The 18,463-nt window shown below is 51.4% G+C and overlaps 1 protein-coding gene across 1 annotated transcript; it reads right to left on the bottom strand.

Annotated features, from left to right (window-relative positions):
* Positions 1 to 490: 490 nt before the first annotated feature.
* Positions 491 to 16,938, bottom strand: LOC127582920 (insulin-like growth factor-binding protein 4). Its single transcript, XM_052038572.1, has 4 exons — positions 16,370 to 16,938; positions 3,158 to 3,327; positions 1,913 to 2,041; positions 491 to 955 (listed from the first exon to the last, which is right to left on the bottom strand). Exons 1-4 carry the CDS (start codon positions 16,746 to 16,748, stop codon positions 818 to 820), a joined length of 816 nt encoding a protein of 271 aa, XP_051894532.1. The 5' UTR covers positions 16,749 to 16,938; the 3' UTR covers positions 491 to 817.
* Between the last annotated feature and the right edge of the window lie 1,525 nt (positions 16,939 to 18,463).

Genomic DNA, 18,463 nt, shown 5'->3' with positions numbered 1-18,463 from the left:
TTCCCACCCAATACTACCTTCACTCTCTTCCCTTCCTTGCCCAGGTCCCGTCCAGCACCCCTGTGGCGTCTGTTCTGCCATCTGGCAGTGCGGGGTCCCCAGTGGAGGTCTCTCCACGCAGAAGGAATTGGAGGGACATTGAGGCAGGAAAGGAAGGAGGTCGCTGCCACTGGCCCAGCCCCAACAAGCGGAGATGAATTTTATGCTTTCAGTGGTGGAGGTGGGGAATTTTTTTTGGTAAATTCCGGAGTGACTGACTGCCCATGATCTGGGGAAGGGAGGAGACCCCTTCACACCAAGACTGAAACAGCAGGGGGTGATTGGCTGAGGGAGCTACACCGAAGCCCTCCAACCCCTAACTGAGCTGGTGGAGAAAATGGCCAGTCCATAGTGCACTCCTCAGCACCCCACCCCTCACCCCCCACCCCACACCACACCCCCCCCTCAGTCCCCACCCCACCGCCTGGCCAAAATGCTGATTATTCACTGATTTGCAGAAGTGAGGATCCTTTAATAAGTGAACAACTCAGAGTGAGGCAAATCCACAGGAACAAGTGAGGAGAGACAGATATGAAGGTCTGAGAAACAAAGACTTTTTACAACAGCTGGAGGGGAAAAGCAGACAGGTCACGTGGTCACAAAGACAGCCAGGGAAGAGGAACTCTGGCATGACTGGGCTGTTCCTGCTCACACCGTGTTCTCAGGCACCGTGACCGATTCACCCCTTCGTTCTGCAAAGACAGCACCAAAAATAACTTGCATTTGATTGCGGGGTATTGAGGTTGCTCAAGGCCGAGAAGCCCCGGTTGCAGTTCCCTCAATCCTGCACCTGCCCCTTGAGGAAATGGTTGCAGTCGATGTCCCCCTTCACCTCCGGGGAGTCCAGGAGCTTCACCCCTGTCTTGGCATCAACGCACCAGCACTTGCCACGTTGCCCGTCCAGTGAAGGGCGACACTGCAGAGAGAGGGGGAGGCAATGAGCGTCAGTCAACACGCCAGCTCAACCCGACATGGACTACAGAAGTACAAGTATCCCAAGTTCCAGGTGGGGTCTCCGAGGGGCTAGTACAGAGGGAGCTTTATTCTGTACCTAACCCACCCACCCCTCCCTGGATGCAATCCAGCCCGTGGCGCCCACTGTTCCCAGAAGGCCCCCAGCAAGCCAGTGGACACCATGTGCCCCTCTGGCATGGACACAAACCTCGGCAGAGGGGCAGGCAGGCAGGGATGGACCGACCCTCCCTGACAGCCCACTACCAGGGCCTGTGAATGGCCTCACTGGTCAGGTTCAGGAAGAGACGGACGAGGTGTCCCTCTCCATGGGGCTTAATTGCAATGAGAAGTTGAGGAGCCATAACCTCTCTCGCTCCATGTTACACAGACTCCAGGCTGCAGAGTGGCAGGTTGCCTGGGAGTCCGTGAACCAGCTTAGAAACCTGTCGCACGGAACAGTTCTGTGCAACTCCCCACACCAGCTCCCCCATGTAAAGGGGGAGGACTCCCACAAGGAGAGACCAACACTGGGGATGCCCGTCACCACCAGCAGGCAGAACAAACTGCCACAATGAGCAAAAGTGGAGAGGGTGCAATCACAAGTTGTACAACAGACATTCAGTGTGTAACAGCACGGGGGGTGTTGTATCTAACCTGTTTCTTTTTACCCAAATAAATTATGTGGAGGGAGCTTTACTCTGTATTAACCCATGCCGTGGAAATGTTTAATGGGACAATGTGGAGGGAGTTTACATCAGCTGACATTTGGCCAGATCATCACCAGTAAGAACTGGACCCTTCTACATGAACGTATTAAACAATTGCCCATCATCTTTGGCAAGCAACACAGATGAACTTGGTCTGAGTTAAATTGAATCATCTCTGCTCCATTTGGCAATAATTGAAAATGAATAAGTACCTGCTTTGGGTGATAAAATCCTTTCCTGTCACAGTTAGGGATGGGGATATGGTACAAACTCTCATGTGTCTGTCTGAGCAACTTGGCAAACCTCTCGAGTGCACGCTGTAGCTCTCCTTGGCAAGGACCCTACAGAATAGCAAGATCAGCAGTGAGAGTTCTGCCTCGCTACTAATAATCTTTATAAGGAAGCCCTAAGAAAAATGGAACACAAAATTATAGTCAGTTACAGTCTCCCAGAACAGTAAGACATAGAACAAAGTATTTATCCATTTTTCCCCAGCTGTTGACTTACCAACATCCTCCCACAGAACAAACACAGAGACATGTTCTGTTGGCTCCTCACTTGGTTGATGCACTGAAGGAGAATGTCCTTGAAGCAAAGGAACTGCGGGAAGGCTGCAGAAGGTTACAGTCCACCCCAGGAGTAGCTGGGCTTTGGAGATGAGCTCATCAAGAACCAGAACTTGTAGTGAAGGTCGCCGGTGACCACCAGCTCCTTCACAGGAGCCACACGAAAACCAGACACGTCGAGGTATCCAAAGGTTGGGCCAATTGGGAGAGTTTGGAAGGAGAGGTGGGAAGTTTTCCTGAGGGAATTCCAGGGATTGGGGCCTTGGCAGCAGGAATTGTAGAATATTAAGAGGGGAAGAGAGAAAATTCCAGCAGCATAATCCAGGAGAAATGAGGCAGGAGACTGACAGACAGGCTGGTGGAGAGTAATCTAAAGCAGAAACAATTGTATTCACTGGCGGGCAGTAGGGAAAAAATTGACAGAGGGTTTAACAGCCAAAACCTTCTGGGTCACATAGAGCATCCTGGGAGGTAAATGCTGGATGGGGATAGGACTAATTGGGAGAGTGTCAATGGGGTGGGGGACAGAGGGAGGGGCAGGGGGAAAGCTGGGAGCTGAAGCAAGTGGAGCTAGAGTTGCAAGGTTATAAACAGGGGCCACCTCTGTACTCCCAACCTCCTCCCACAATGCCCCAACTCATTGGAACTTTGCACCCATTTTGTACCCCGTTTCCCACTCAATGCACCTTCTAGACTGTGAGAGGAACAGTTAGGGACCAGACTGTCCCTGGGGAAGGAGGGGGTGATGTTGGGGAACTGGGGGAGGATTGAGGGGACTGGTGTTGCCTGCTCCAGAGTATTCCTAGACCCATGGGTCAGGCTGTACTGGACTGGTTCCGGTCTCTGTCTGAATGTGAGCCCCAGATTTCACAGCCCAGGCACCAATCTCACCTTTATACGCGGCTCGTCACGGATATGATTGTGGACGCTCTTTGACTTCCCATTATTGTGCGTTTTCTCACGAATTCGGGCCAGGTGTTTGGAGATGCACTTCTTGTCATAGGTGTGGCAAGGAATGTGAGGACCGTCTGTCTGCTCCAACTCCCAGTAATCCTCAGCTTCTGTGGACAACGGAAAGAAACTCAAAGTCCTGCGCAAATCTCAGAAGCTGGTGATCAATCACCTCGCTGAGACACCCCTCGGGAAGGGTGGTGACCCCAGCGAGAGCTCCTTGGTCCGTGAATCTGCTCAGGATTAGCTCGTCCTGTTCTGTCACTGCTCCCATTTACAACAGGGGTTCGGTGGTGCTAAACTTCCCTCCAGGGAAACCACACAATTAAAAGGTGGTGCACAAGCTGCACTGTAACAAGTCATTGATTAGTAACCAAGGTCTGACCATCTCTGTCCACAGTCCCAATCCTCACTGATCAGGGGCAAGTTTGCAGACGTACTGAAGGACTGAAAGTATCTTTTCTCCCCCTTTTCAAATGAGATTTATTCAGTGATTACAAGCACCATATTATTAATTACTTCAACAGTCCACAGTTTACAATCAACAATTTTTAAATTACGACACAGTCAGCCTGATCTGGAAGGTACTCGAGCCCCTGTGGTGCCCACTGGTCCCAGAAGGCCTCTGATGTGCCCGTGGATACCGCGTGCTCCTTCTCCGGGGATACACGGGCACAAACGTAACCCTGGAAGAGGGGCAGGCATTCAGCTCAAGTCTCTGGTTAGCACCATGGATCAAAGAGCTGTTCTTCTGCTGTGTGTTTACTGCGGATCCCAAGCACAAGGCATAATCGCTGATGGGGAGGATGGGAAGAGATGAAATAAGAGAGTAGTAATAGGGGACTTTGATTACCTCATTGTACACTGGAGGAGAAAACAGAGTGCAGGACAGAGCGGGTTAAGGCCTGCGTGAGGAGAATTTACTTCAAAGTTCTTTGCCCTCTTCCTCCTCTCTCCCCTTTCACTCAGTCACTTGCAGAGACCAGAAGAGTTAAGTGAAAGGGCTTCCATTGTGCCAACTCCAACTGCAGCCAATCATATCCAATTCCAAAAATACACCAAAGTTAATAAGCGGAGATGGAATCAGTCACGTATTCCAACAGTCGGCAGTAAAATCTGTCAAGGGCTGTATTGTTAAAGTAAACCTTGTCCTTGTCCAGGAGAACCGTTCTACAGCTCTCAGTAAAGTTAACTATTTATTTGCCTCACACAACGAGTTTGGAGAGAAAACTCAGTGCTTGCCCTGAAAGGACATCACATTCTCTCTCCTTGGGAGGCTGGGTCTACAGCAGAGGGTATACGGGGCTGGGCAGTGATGGTCGATGACCCAGTGGCCTTTCATCAGAACCTCACTAGGTTTGTGTTGGGTGTAAAGGGATTATGGAGGCTCACCAGGATTTGCCTGGAATTGTAGTTATTTGGACAGATTAAACAGGCTGGGTTTGTCCACATTGGAATGTAGGGGGCTGAGGTCTGACCTTAGAGGCTTATAAAATTATGGAGGCACACAGAAAGGATAATAGTCAGAATATTTTTCCAAGTGTGGAGCAAAGGGGTCAAAAGCTGCAGAACGTGGGTGTAAAGTGAGAAGGGAGACATCTAAAGCAGATCTGAGGGGCAACTTTTTCCACACCGAGGGTGGTGGGTATCTAGAACGAGCTGCCAGAGGATGTGGTGGAGGCAGATACAATAGGCATTTGGACAGGTACTGAGATAGGGAGGTTTCGAGGGAGGGATACAGCCCCAGTGCAGGCAAATGGGAAGCATCATAGTCGGCATGGACAAGGTGGGCCAAAGGGCCCCGTTCCTGTGCTGAATGATTCTGGGACTCAATGAGCCAAGGAACATGCTTGGAGGAAATTTCTGGCTTTCCAGTGTTAGATACCTGATAAACAGTGCAAGGTGAGATTGAGATCAGATGTAACCTGCTAGAAAGGAAGGAGACAGAACCAGAGGGGCCTCCCTGTTGCCTGCCACAGGAAAATCACAAAGATTCTCCCCAACTTCCCAGAGCTACTCCCAGATTACTGCCGAGAACATGGGACATGACAAGCACCAAGCGAAAGCTCCAAGAGCAGACAGGCAGTGTATTGACCATGACCATACCTGGCCGATTTTGACACTCATTGAGTGGAGAATTCTTCTCAAATTCAGCAGTCTACAGAAGTTCATCTCGTATCTGATGCATGATGCAAGCAGCTTATTTCCTTAAACAATGGAACCACAATGGACCCACTCTCAGTGAGACTGGTGTCAGTATCATCGCCACACTTTTCTCAGTCGTTCTCACCACCTGGCTCCATCATCCTCCTGCTCACCTGTACCACCTATCGCCTGCCAGACCCTCTCACCCTCCGTTTCACTCTTTATACCGGCCATCTCCCCTCTATACCCTCAGTCCTGCTGCAGGGTCTCAATCCTAAACGTCAACTATCCCTCTGCCTCCACAGATGCTGCCTGACCCACTGAGTTCCTGCGGCCTTTTGTCTTTCACTCCAACAAGCTCCTCACTGGAGTGAAGCTAATCCACAGAAAGAAATGAGAATCTGTTCAACCTTCATTGCCTCCCGTGCAGAACCAGTCATTCCAAACTCCCTCAACCTGGCAGCCACCAAGGCCAAACATGGAAGAGAGGATGCAGTGAACCAGCTCAGCCTTTTGCTCTGTGGTCAACAGTGTTTGAAGAACAACACTCCAGGCGCAGTCTCCCATATCATTTCAATGAGTAGTGTTTACTCTTGTACTCAAAACCTCTTGCAATTAAGACCAAAGTACCTTTCACCTTCCAAACTGCTTGCTGTGGCAGCACATTAACTATCAGTGGGCTGTACACACAGACAGACAGGACCTCCGAAATCTCTCACCATTTAAAATAAATCTCACTTGATCTTCTACCTGCCACATCCCTCCCCATTCTCCTTGCCTGCCTGCATTCCCCAAAGCCTTTGTGTTCTCCTCAACTCACACCTCCAGCCACTTGGACACATCACACTGGCGTCGCCTGATGTGACTCAGTTGAACCGTGGAGATTTGCTCCGCAGTGCAACTTCATGCCTTGGGAAGAGACTATAAGGTGGACAGAGGAACAGATTCAAGGATGTGCTTACAGCCTCCTTGAAGATGTGCAACATCCCCACTCTCCTGGGAATCTTTGGCCCTTGGCTGCTCAAAGTGAAGAGGATGGAATCGAGGACCTTGGGAGCATCCTACCTCACAAACTGCCCAGCCACCGGCCCAGGCAACTGCTGCCCCATCTGTGCGAGAGTCTGCAGGCCCCACATTGGTCTCACCAGTACCTCAGAACCCATGTGGAACAATGAAAGGTATTTTTCAGGTGAAAGGTGTTGGTGTTCAGCGGGACCTGGATGCCCTTGTCCACTAATCACTGAAAGTTAACGGGCAGATTCAGCAAGCAGTTTGGAAGCAGGTCAAGGAAATGGAAGTAACAAGCCCAGAACCCCTGTGATCACTGGGTATACGGAGGCAAACCTGGACGGTTCAGTGCTGGAGCTGGGGAGGAGGGGGTGATGTGTGTGATTGTTTCTGAACTGACCCCAAAGTTTATCAAAGTGAAATGATCGACAAGGCAGAGAAAAAGCCCAGCAATTCTCACTCTGACATGCTGGGCACAGTTCGGTCTGCAGATCAAACTCTTTTGCAGTTTGTGGAATCATATCACAGCAGTCACTGGAGAACACAAAGGTAATTGGATCCCAAGCCCCTGATTGTTGACGCAGAGCAGGAGTGATTAAACTAATTTATCGCAATAAATAAATGGAACAAAGCAAACAGCTGGAAGTCCTTCAGCAAAGGACAAATAAGCCTCTGTATCCACATGTGACACTCACAACCTGCCTTATATTGAAGTTAAGTCTGATTCGAGTTATGTCAAGACAACAGGGCAGAACTGGGATCAAACCTGTTGCAACGAGTCAGACCAACATATACTCTCACCGCCCAATGCTAACGCAGACAGGGGTGGACAAACAACTCCGGGCAGAGTGATGGCCTCCAGGGCCAGCGAGGAGAGAAGGTGGCTAGGGTGTGGAGGCAAGGGTGGAAAGGGTGTGGAAAGCTCTGGGGGGGGGAGAGAGGGTGAGGGGGGGAGAGAGAAGAGACGGCGGAGGGGGGGGGAGGGGGAAGAGAGACCAATCGCACAAGTAAGGGAAATGAAGGCAGAGAGGGAGAGGGAAGATAGGATGAGCAGAGGAGAGAGTGGGTGGGAGAGCTCCAGGGAGCAGGGGAGGGGAGAGTGTGGAGAGGGGTGGGGAGAGAAGGCAAGAGCAAGCTTCTGGTTCCTTGGGCAAATCTACACGTATGACCCCAGACCTGTGATCACTACACTGTTTATAAGCTGCTCAACAAGGGGAACCATCCCGTCCCAGCCCGATGTTGTCCTCACCAAACATCCAGATACACCCCACAGCAAGGGTCTGTGGAGAATAATCAGACTGGCGCCTGGATAATATTCCTCCCTGAACCCAGGGCACTGGGGTTAATTTGCTGTTTTGACTGTTTCAGCTAATGACGCACAGACGGGTGAAAATCCTCCCCCAACGGCAGACTGTCAGCGAGTGGTGCTCAGTGCCTTCCTGAGCACAGATACCTACCCTGCCTGTGATGCGGAGTCACACCGAGCAGAGGCTCTCTCAGCAGGCAGCTGTAACTGGCAGCTCTCCAGATGCAGAATTGGTGAGACAGAGAGACAGAGAGACAGAGAGACAGAGAGACAGAGAGACAGAGAGACAGAGAGACAGAGAGACAGAGAGACAGAGAGACAGAGAGACAGAGAGACAGAGAGACCTGCAGTTTTCCAAGTGGGTTGAATATAGAGTAATGCTCCCTTTAAACTTTTCCACCAACATTCCACTGCACTTCACTCCTCATCCTTGCTGTACCTGCTCTTGAAGTCTCAGATTCCCAGTCCCTGGCACTATGCCTCGCTCTCTCTCACACTCTGGATTTTATCTTATTGTTTCCCATCACGTACATCACCCAAGAGATCTCTGGCATTGGGAGATAGGTTACTGAGTGACTGTGAAGGAGCTAGATTAACAAATGCAGATAACAAGAAGTATTACAACCATTTGATTATTCTATTCTGCGGAGGTCACTGAATCACACGATTATCTATAAGGCAAGCAGGAACCTGCAAAATACCAGCTGCGTGTGCAGGTTAGCCGAGAACTGACAGGATCTGTGTCTGTACTGAGTGTCCCATTAGTAGAAAGGGATGCCTTTGATATCTGGGAGTGCTGATATTGCTCCCTCTTGGAAGGCTGGGGAACATGCTCCATTATTCGTTACCAGGATCTACTCTGACCTTCCGGCACAAAAAGAATCCAAATATAAAAAAGAAACGAGAACCAGATGTTGCAATGTTATTGGAACCCAAACGCTCATTAGGAAACCTTGCATTAACTCCGCAGGTTCTGTGCATCACTGAAGTCCCTGTTCTCAGTGTTGTTGTGCTGCCTTGCACTGGCTCTGTTCTGGGCCAGAGGCATCAGACAAGGTGCAGGAGAGAAGTTTGAAAGGTTAACGACGGGATCAGTGAAGTTACCTGCATCAGCGACTGTCATTTTCCCGAGAAAAATTGCCGAATTACCCTGATAGGAGGTTAGCTCAGGTAATGACAGCAAGGGCACGACCAGAACCAGAGGCATCAGCATCACACAGCTGCCACTGGGAATTCAGGAGAAACTTGCTCCCACAGAGTGGGGGATGTGGAACTCACACACAGGAGGGAAGAATAAAGACAGGTTTAAGGGGAACCGTATGGGGATGGAGGGAGGCAGAGAGGGGTAGGAGGCTGCTGTGGAGCAGAAACACCCACCCAGAACACCTAGGTGCACGGCCATATCTGGGCAACCTCCAACTACAAATTCACAATCGCAGTGTTCACAATAACAGGCAAGAGCTCCAGTGTCCAAGAGAAAAAAGTTTATTTTATGAAGATTGGCAAAAGTCAACAACACAAGTCTGGCTTCACACTGACCATCTGACATCAGCAGGGAGCACAGAGGACATCCACTGGACCTTAGAAACCTGGGTAATGTTTCCTCCCATCAGAGCTTGGCTCAGAGGCACACACACTAAAGTTTCTGGCAGATCAGTCCTACGTCTCCTGTCACTGTGAAGTCATCTCTGCCTCTTGTCCCATCGATGCAGCACAGTGAGACCTGGAAACAACACGATCTCCACAAACACACTCCCAGAAACCAGGTCTAAGTTGTTGTTGGAGCTGCATTCATCCAGGAAAGTGGACAGCATTCCATCTCGCTCCCAACTTGTGCCTTGTAGCTGGTGGGAAGGCTTTGGGTGTCAGGAAGCGAGTCACTCACTGCAGGGTACCCAGCCTCTGACTGCTCTTGAAGCCATGGGTTAAATGGCTGGTCCAGTTGAGTTTCTGATCACCACCCCACCATGAATGTTGATGGTGCAGGAGTCAATGGTGTTATAGGTCAAGAGAAAGTGGTTGGAACCTCTTGCAGCTGTATAGTCACATGTTCATTACTGCACATGGTTCGGCTCTCCTCAAGGTGGCTGGTACCCAGGGCAACAACATTCCCAGTCTGAGGCAAGCTACAATGGGTGGGAACTATGTAGACACAGTATAATGTGTCCGTGGTTCACGAGGGAACATGTTGTGTACAGGTTGACAGTTTGTTTCAATTAACAAGGTTAAGCAGAGACCATGGCTGAAAGATGATCCAAAATGTGATTTCCATGAGGAGTTGCCCAGCGGCTCAGGTCCCAGTAAAACCAGGAATGCAGTGCCAAGTATTGACTGGTTTCCTTTATGTTCCAATGTGGATACGAGCAGGAGATACGACCTTAACCAGAACGAGCGGCCTCCTGTACAGCTGAGTCACCTGCAGCAGTCAGACGGGATCTCTCCCAGTGACCTGCACACTTACCTGGTTTTGCCCCTCCCAGCACATCACGTAATGGTGACACTGATGGAATTGAGGTCCTTCTCACTTAGTCATTCTTGGTGAAGACAGTCAAATATCATCTTCAAACATGCATGCAAAGATCCCACGCATCTGTCACTGGCTGGTGCTGTGGATCTTAGTCTGTGCTGAAACTAGACTCAGCCACATGGAGGCAAACCTCCTTGCTCCCAAATCGCCACCAGCTGCTATTGTGGCTGGGTCAGGATACTGGTCCCAGAGTGGAAATAACAGTCGGTTCCTCCAAGCCTGCTGGCACCAAGACAGAACACGAGAGAGTAGAGGAGTGAGACACGGGGATGGAACTTGGCAGCCCATGGCAAACGTTCATCTCCCCGACAGGAAACAGCTGCATCTCAGGAAGCCACAGTCACAGAACTTGCCCATGCTCAGAGTCTGGGCTCACACTGAGACTAGCTGCACGCAAACACATTGAATCCTTCAGCTTCATCAGGACAAGAACATTACCACCGAGTATTAGGTGTGGCTGTAATGGGAGCATCACTATACTGTCCCAGTCTAGCCCAGTGTGAGAAACCAGAGGCAGCTCAATTACACAGCAGAGGACCCTGCCTCCGAGCTACAGCATTGGGCTAAACACACCTTGTTATTCCCGGTTCCTTCACTCCCCTACACCCTTCAACCTCACTCACCCAACCCATCCTCCTCCCCTGCAGCACTGTTCAAACCACACGCACACACACACACACACACACACACACAGCATGGAGAACAAGCTCCAAGCTTTCGACAGAGTCAGGATCCTGGCATTGTTTGTAGCCGAATCCCATTTGCTTAATTTTCCTGGAGAATGGAGAAGCTAAACTCTGAACCCTGAACCCAGCAAGTGCTAACAATTCCAGATGTTGTACCATTGGATTGTATCTCTAACGCTTGGCCAAAGATAACAACTTTGGCCGTGGGATCCCAGTGCACTAACTGTGGCCAGGAAGGTGTGTCAGAAACTACTTTTCAAACAAAAATAAGCACTCAAAGCTCAAAGTCTTGAAGTGCACAGATGGAGGGAAAAAAATAACTTTGGAAATCTGTTTTTGTAAAATTAGAATGTTAAGTTTGGGCAGGGTGGCAGAGATGACAACTTGCACACCTGGCAGTTACTGTTCACACAAAGTGCTTGTTAACTTTGACAATCATTAACTCTTTCAAGCAGCCTCCCACCAAGTCCTGCACCATGCTAGATCTGGCACAGAGTGGCAGTTGGAGCTTCCCAGTTTAGAACACAGGCAGCCAGGAGGCAGGGTGGTTTTACAGGGCTGAGGCAAGGTGGACAAGGCTGCGCAGACAGCAATATCCATGCGTGCTCTGCTACTCAAGGGTGCTCTGTGCCATTACTGCTCCAACTCACAGGCCGTCACTCATTCAAGGAGTAAAACAAGAAATATATATTGAAACAAGTCACGAATACCAAATATCAACTTTTTATTTGTTTGGAACTTGTAGACTGGTAATATAGAATGTTTCAACAGGTGAAACCCTAGACAAAACAGAGTTGGCCCTGTTGGGGTATGGTGCTGTCCATTGAGTGCGATCGTATCCAAGGATTCTCTCAGAAGGGTCATTCAGAACCACAGAGGCCTCCATAACCAGAACTAGCTACAAAGCCATTGAGGTAGTGTCTCAGGCGTGGATAGTCACTTACTGAGTAAACTGCTAAGTCCATCCAGAAAGCTCAGCCAACAATCTGGTCCAGTTACCACAGCCCCTACACATCTTCTCTCACCCTGCCATTTCTCCCCTGTGCACACTCCGATACCCACAGGTCACAACACATTAATCTATTTAATCCCCATTTCTCCCACTTCCACTATGCCTTCAGTCAACCTCAGAGCATCATGTGATTTAGAACCAACTTTAATTATGAAGAGAAACATCAACAAATAGGAACAGGAGTTGGGCATTCAGCCCTTCAAACCTGCTGCACCCTTCAATACAATCATGACTGATCCTCAATACCTTATTCCAAATCTCTCCTCATAGCCTTTGATGCCCTTCATGCTTATAACTCGAACTCTTCCTTCAGCACACTCAGTGACGAGGTTTCCACAGCCTCTGTGGCAGAGAAATCCATAGATTCACCAGGGGAAGAAATTTCTCCTCCTCTCAGTTCTCAATGTCTTTCCCCTTATCTGGAACCAGTGACCCCCTGGCTCTGGAGACTTCAAGCTAGAGAAAACACCATCCTTGCATCCAGGCTGTCAAGCTGTGTCAGAATTTTGTACATTTAAAGAGATCTCACCTCATTCTTCTAAACTCTAGGGAACATCAGCCTGGCTGATCCAATCTCTCTTCACACAATAGTCCCACCATCCCGGGAGTCAGTCTGGTAGGCATGTCCTTCCTTAGGAAAGTAAACCAACACTGCATAAAACATCCAGGTGTGGTCTCACCAAAGGCCTGCATAACTGCAAGATTTCCCTGCTTCATTTATACAAAACCACTTGGAATGAAGAATGTTTCACCACGTGCTTTCTTAACTGTGTTCAGTGACTGATGTACAAAGACCCCACATCCCCTTTCCATCAACATTAAATACATCAACATTTCCCAATTTCTCACCATTAAATAAAATTCAGTCTTTTTGTACTTCCTAGTGAGGTGACTAACTACCCCCATATACTGCATCTGCATATATTTGCCCACTCACTCAGCTTGTCTAAGTCACCTTAAAGCCTCTCTGTCCCCCTGACAATCCACACAGTCCTGTGTCGTTGGCAAAATTAGAACCTTTACCTTTGGCTCACTCATCTAAACCACTGATGTATATTGAGTAGCCGCATCCCAGCACGGATACCCGCCATTCACCCCGCCGGTCACACTAGTTCCAATTCTTCTCAACCTGGCTTCTCCTCAAAAACAGGACAAAAACCATTGCTTTAGCAACATTCTGGAGATTCCACTGGCATTTCTGGACAAATTCACCCCATGCACAGATGTGGTTTTGGCATCAGCCACACACCAGACAACATCATTCCTTATGCTGGGAATAACCACAGGGTACTGGGAGCAGCCATCACTGGGCACGGTTAGAACACTGTGTTTCACTGCTATGTTGAGACATCTGGGAGTCAATTATCTCTGATCCTTTGAGTCCTCTCCCCCCACACACATTGCCTCCCCCACCCCCAGTCTCCTACTGACCAGCCACTATTGCCCCTCCCTCCACAGCAGGCTCTGACCTCTGGCATTTTGACCTCACTTTGTTCCTGAGTTCCTGATACCCAAGGCCCCTCTGATGCCCTGACCTTCCACAGCCCGATCATACCCCCCCCCCCCCAACACCCTAACCCATGACCCCATCTATTTGTCCCTCTGGCCCCGATCACCAGCTTGACCCATGCTCCAAGCCAACAACTCCTCCAATGGCCTTGGTCACATCTCCTCCCATTTCAACAGTCATCACCCCTAGCTCAAGCCCTGATCCCTGCCCCAACACTAATCTCTCTTGGGTAATCACCCCCTTCATTCTCCATACTGCCTTGCCCACAGTCCCTCAGACACAGTCTCAGCCCTGGGGAGCACATTTTCCATTAGAAAAATGTGACCCCCTCTCAGTGGAGTGTGAGACACTGAAACCTGCAGGGAGGGAGGGGGAGGGCCACACTGAAGCAGTTGTTGTTGCCCCGGTCCAAAGCCCGTTGAGCAGTCATCCAAATAGCCGAATTCCTAAAGCAGGATGTTACCTTCCAACATCTTATCGCAAGGGGATCGGAGGAGAGAAGGACTGACGACATGGCCACAAGAGGCCAGAACCAGAGGGAAGTGAAGATCTCAGTGACAGCTGATCTGCTGCTGAAGCCTCACCCAAGCCTCATGTTCTCCATCAAGACAATAGTCCATTCCCTGATTCACCCCATCTCACTCACACACTGCTCACTGACGTACAATGACTCCTCCAGCCCCACAAAACTACAGCTTCTGTCACCTACACCAACCTAACAAATCCTCCAGAACTCTCACCCTCCACCCACTCTGGGATCTTGTACACCCCTGGTTTGCTGTCCAACCACTGGCGGGCCTGCCTTGATCTGAGTAATTAGGGAGGGGCAAGACCATGGCAAGAAGACAAGGTTGGTCACCAGTGGGAGGGGGGGTACCTCAGTAAAGAGGTCTCAGGATGTGTGGCAGGAATGGAAGGCAGTGTCTGTGGTCTCCTAGTTTCTCTAACATCATTGGCTGCTGGCCTGTGATAACCAACGACCTCTTCATGGTCGGTTTAATCTCAGGCTGGACAGTCACTGGCAGAGTAGTGGGTGCAGGAGATGGGGAGAGGGAGGGTGGCCGATGACTGTGTGCTTCCTTCACAGCAATCGCCGACAGAGGTCAGAGCCACACAGTCCTGCTACAGGAGGCCTTGGTTAAAGATTTAACACTGCTCTTGTGGAATTCTTACAACATTCTGCCAGCTATCTCTGGATTATCCGGGAAATGGGAATGTGCTGATCCCGGACTTTTAAACATGGCATTAAAAGTGACAGCGAGAGGTCAAAAATCCCAGGTGTCATCAGGTGGACTGGCACCTTCCTGCAATATCTTTCTCACTTTTTCTTTAAAGGAACAAACAGTGAGTTGGTATCTTTAGCTCCAGACCAGAGACCAGAGAGGCTTCATCTGAATAACCTGGTTATTAATGTTGGAGGGTTCACTGGTAACCAGCAGGTACTTACCAATGCTGCACAGATTGTTACTGATACTGGACTCGTCCATTACTGTCACTGCACAGATTATCAACTTGTCAGCAATTCAAGTTTAGCATTAACAATGAGAACAGTATCTCTATTTAATACATCTCAAAACTAACAGCATAGAGTTTAACCTTACAAAGCTCCTGCCCAAGTATTCTTTCAAAGTAATCATTGTTGAAGAATGTACTAGTCCACGAGTTTTTTCCAGACCATCCGGTAAGTGTTCGTAGCGGGAGCTGCATCTCTGCTGGTCCGCTCGGTGACCGACGGCGAGCCACAGATTCCCACCGACTGCACGTTCCCGACATTAGCCCCCAACTCCCGCTGACCCCCGGCAGCCAAGATGCAAGAGTTTCCTTTATGTACCTCCCGGTTCCCTCACCCACACCTCAACACAGAAACTGGTGCGATTTGGGTTTGCGGTTTAACCTTTGCAAACAGCTCGGAGCCCAAAATAAAACCAAAATTTGCACGGCCTGTTCGTGGTGAGGTGAGGGGTGAGACGTCTGTGCCCCATCTCGCCCTGCCTCCCTCCTTCCTTCGTTGCCTCGATCGCGGCTCCGCCAGGGGGTTACGGACCAAGCAGAGGGAAACCTGTTTGAGCGGATTTGGGAACTGGCCCAAGGTTATCTGGTGTCGCACCAGGTGTCGCCTGGTATTAACCCGTGACACTGTGCAGGTAAAGATCCGGGGGGAAGATAAGACCAGGGAAAATGGAACTGGAGTCAGGTACATCCAGGCAGGACGGAGAAAAGCGTCTGTCCGCACACAATTCAATGAGCCAACTTAGTTCAGCAAAGCTGCCATCCTGTGAAAGACACCTAAGGGAGCGATATCAGCCCGCTCCATCAACCCGAGACACAAGAGGCTGCCGCTGCCGCAATCTGGGCCGCTGGAGGGACTCTGTGGGGGGAAATGGGCAGTCGGCGTTTCGGGTCGGGACCCTTACCCTGGACTTAGAGCCCATGAAGTCCATTTCCCTCCACAGATGCTGCCCGACCTCCAGCGGTGAGATCATTACTCCAGGTCCATCAACCCTGGTGGGTGACCAGGGATCCAACCGCACTCCCTGCCAGCCTCCCGCCCCTTCTCCTGCCTGGGATCCTTCACCTGCTCCAACCATCCCACCAGGGACCAGGACGTCCCGAGGTCTTGCCCGCGCCCGCTGGTCCGCAGGGAGTTGGAGCCATCACCCCCGGCCCGGCTCTTCCCGCCCGGGACCCGGACCGGCCCCCTTCCTGTGTGGGGCATGGAGACCACCCCCCCCCCCGGCACCCAGCCGTACCCCCACCCAAAATCCCCTACATGTGGGTGGGGGCCCGGTCATCCACCCCTGGTTCATCCACCCACCCCCAGATCTTCCGCTCTTCCCCCGCTCAGGACCTGTGGGGTGCAGGGACCCTCCCGACCCACCCCTGGACCCCCGCCCAGGACCCCCTACCTGTGGGGTGCAGGGACCCTCCGGACCCTCGCCCAGGACCCGGACCCCCTACCTGTGGCGGGCACGGAGCCCCGCAGCAGCTCCACCTCGGCCGCCTCCATGCAGACGCCGCGGCCCCGCATGAGCGAGTGGAGCGGGCGGGGGCAGCCGCGCCGGGGGTAGCAGCGGAGGCCGGAGCCGCAGCGGGCGGTGTAGACGCCGCACAGGCGGCCCTTGGCCAGGGCGCAGGTCCCGCAGCAGCCGCAGCCCGGCTCCCGCACCAGCTCCTCGCAGCCCTGCGGCACCGGGCAGCGGGCGCGCCGCTCGGCCGTGCAGGGCGGGCAGCGGACGGGGAGCCCGGCCTCCGGCTCCGCCTCGGCTTCGGACCCGGGCCAGCCGGCGGCCAGCAGCGCCCAGCCGGCCGCCAGGAGCAGCGGGGGCAGCCGCGACATCAGGAGGAGAGCGCCGGGCCCGCCGGCCGCCGCCGCTCTTATAGCGGCCCAGGGCCCGCCCACGGGCCGGATAGGGGCACCGAGCGGCGGGGAGGGCCCCGGGGTGGGGCCGGGAGGACGGGCCGGGGGCTGGGAACCAGCAGGGCGGCTGCCCGCCAGCGGAGCCCCCGGGCCCGGTGACCAACGTGGCCGGGACAGGACGGAGCTGCCCCTCTCACCCCCGACCCTCTGTCCCCTACCCTCTGTCCCCTTTCCCCCTCTCCCCCGTCCCCTCCCCCTCTCCTCCACTCTCGCCCCTCCCCCACTCTCCCCCTCTCCCCTCCCAACACCTCTCCCCTCCCAACCCCTCCCTGTCCCCATCTCCCCTCCCCCACCCCCTAAGCCTCCACCTCACCCCTCCCCCACCCCTCTAACCCTCCTCACCCCTCTCCCTACCCCCCTCTTCCCTCCCTCCTTCTCCTCCCCCACCCTCTACCCTCCCCCTCATCCTTCACCTCACCCTCCCTCTCCTACTTCCCCTTCCTCCTCTATCCCCACCTTTACCCCGGTCTCACAGTCTCTGGTCTCTGAGTATTGTTCCCCTGTATTTCCAGAGCCTGTGGCCAGATCTGCTGTCAGCACGTGGAGAGTGGGGCAGTTGGCCAGCCTTCTGCTCCCATCAGTGTCACCGTAGAGACGTGGGCAGTAAGGGGATGGTGTAACAGGAAGAGAATTCACTTCATTTCTCGCACTGGGGCTTTGGCTGCATCCAGCATTAAATTTACCAACTAAACCTGGTCTCCTATTGGCTATGCCAACAAACTATTAGTTCATCATAAAAAACAATGAGAAGACACAGAGGTTCCAATTCCCATCTGCACACTTCTGGCGTAAAGCTTTGTGCTGGAAGATGTTGAATGACTATTACTTGGGAGTTTTGTGGAGATAAGTATTGGCAGTAAATGAGAACAATTACTCCCCTGTAACCAGGGATCGATTACCCTGGCCGAGAGCTTGTCCTGTTTCAGATAAACATCTCCAATTTGGAGATACATTCATGAATTCATTTTGTGTAATGTTTTAGTACAAAGCACTGTGCCAAACCCTCCGGGAAGAAATCCAAAAGGATTTTCATTTTAATCATCAGAATTTTGGTGGAAATGCTAAGCTGTTTAAAAATTGAATTTAACAAGAATTTAATTCTTTTAATGTCAGATTTTAAAAATAATTTAGCATTATATTTATACACACAGTTGCCAGAGCAACAGTTATTTAACAGAATGTATTCTGCATGGTCATTGGGAAGGCTGCTGTCAAACTGCAGGAGAACGTGCCATTCTCTGGAGCAATAGTCCCAGAATCACCGTGTGCCCTCTGACAGGAATCCTCCCCTCACCCCCCAAATCAGAATGTAGTGCTGAATGCAATGAGAATGTGAATTTATATTGCACCTTTAATGTAGAAAGACATCCCAGGACATTTCACAGCAGTGCTTTCAAACAAATCTGAGTACCGCTTGGTCAAAGATGGAAGGTATAAGTATGGCCCAAAAGGAGGAGAAGGGGGAGAGGTTGAGGGGAGAGTTCCAGAACTTAAGGTCCAGACAACTGAAGCCTGGAGCAATTAAACCTGGGGATGAACTGGTGGCCACAAGTAGATTATTGAGCATTCTATGGTTGGAGAAGGTTATAGAGACGGGAAGGGCAGGATGAATTGGTTTTCAAAACAAGGGTCAG

The sequence above is a fragment of the Pristis pectinata genome, chromosome 25 (assembly GCF_009764475.1).
Source record: "Pristis pectinata isolate sPriPec2 chromosome 25, sPriPec2.1.pri, whole genome shotgun sequence".
In the NCBI taxonomy this organism is placed as follows: Eukaryota; Metazoa; Chordata; class Chondrichthyes; order Rhinopristiformes; family Pristidae; genus Pristis; species Pristis pectinata.
This window is presented reverse-complemented; position numbering and strand designations above follow the sequence as displayed.

Coding starts and splice junctions, on each gene's coding strand:
- LOC127582920 (XM_052038572.1), bottom strand. CDS start 16,748: ATGTCGCGGCTGCCCCCGCTGCTCCTGGCGGCCGGCTGGGCGCTGCTG. Junction 2,042..3,157: donor GTGACGAGCCGCGTATAAAG/GTGAGATTGGTG, acceptor GCTATTCTGTAG/GGTCCTTGCCAAGGAGAGCT. Junction 956..1,912: donor GATTTTATCACCCAAAGCAG/GTACTTATTCAT, acceptor CTCTCTCTGCAG/TGTCGCCCTTCACTGGACGG.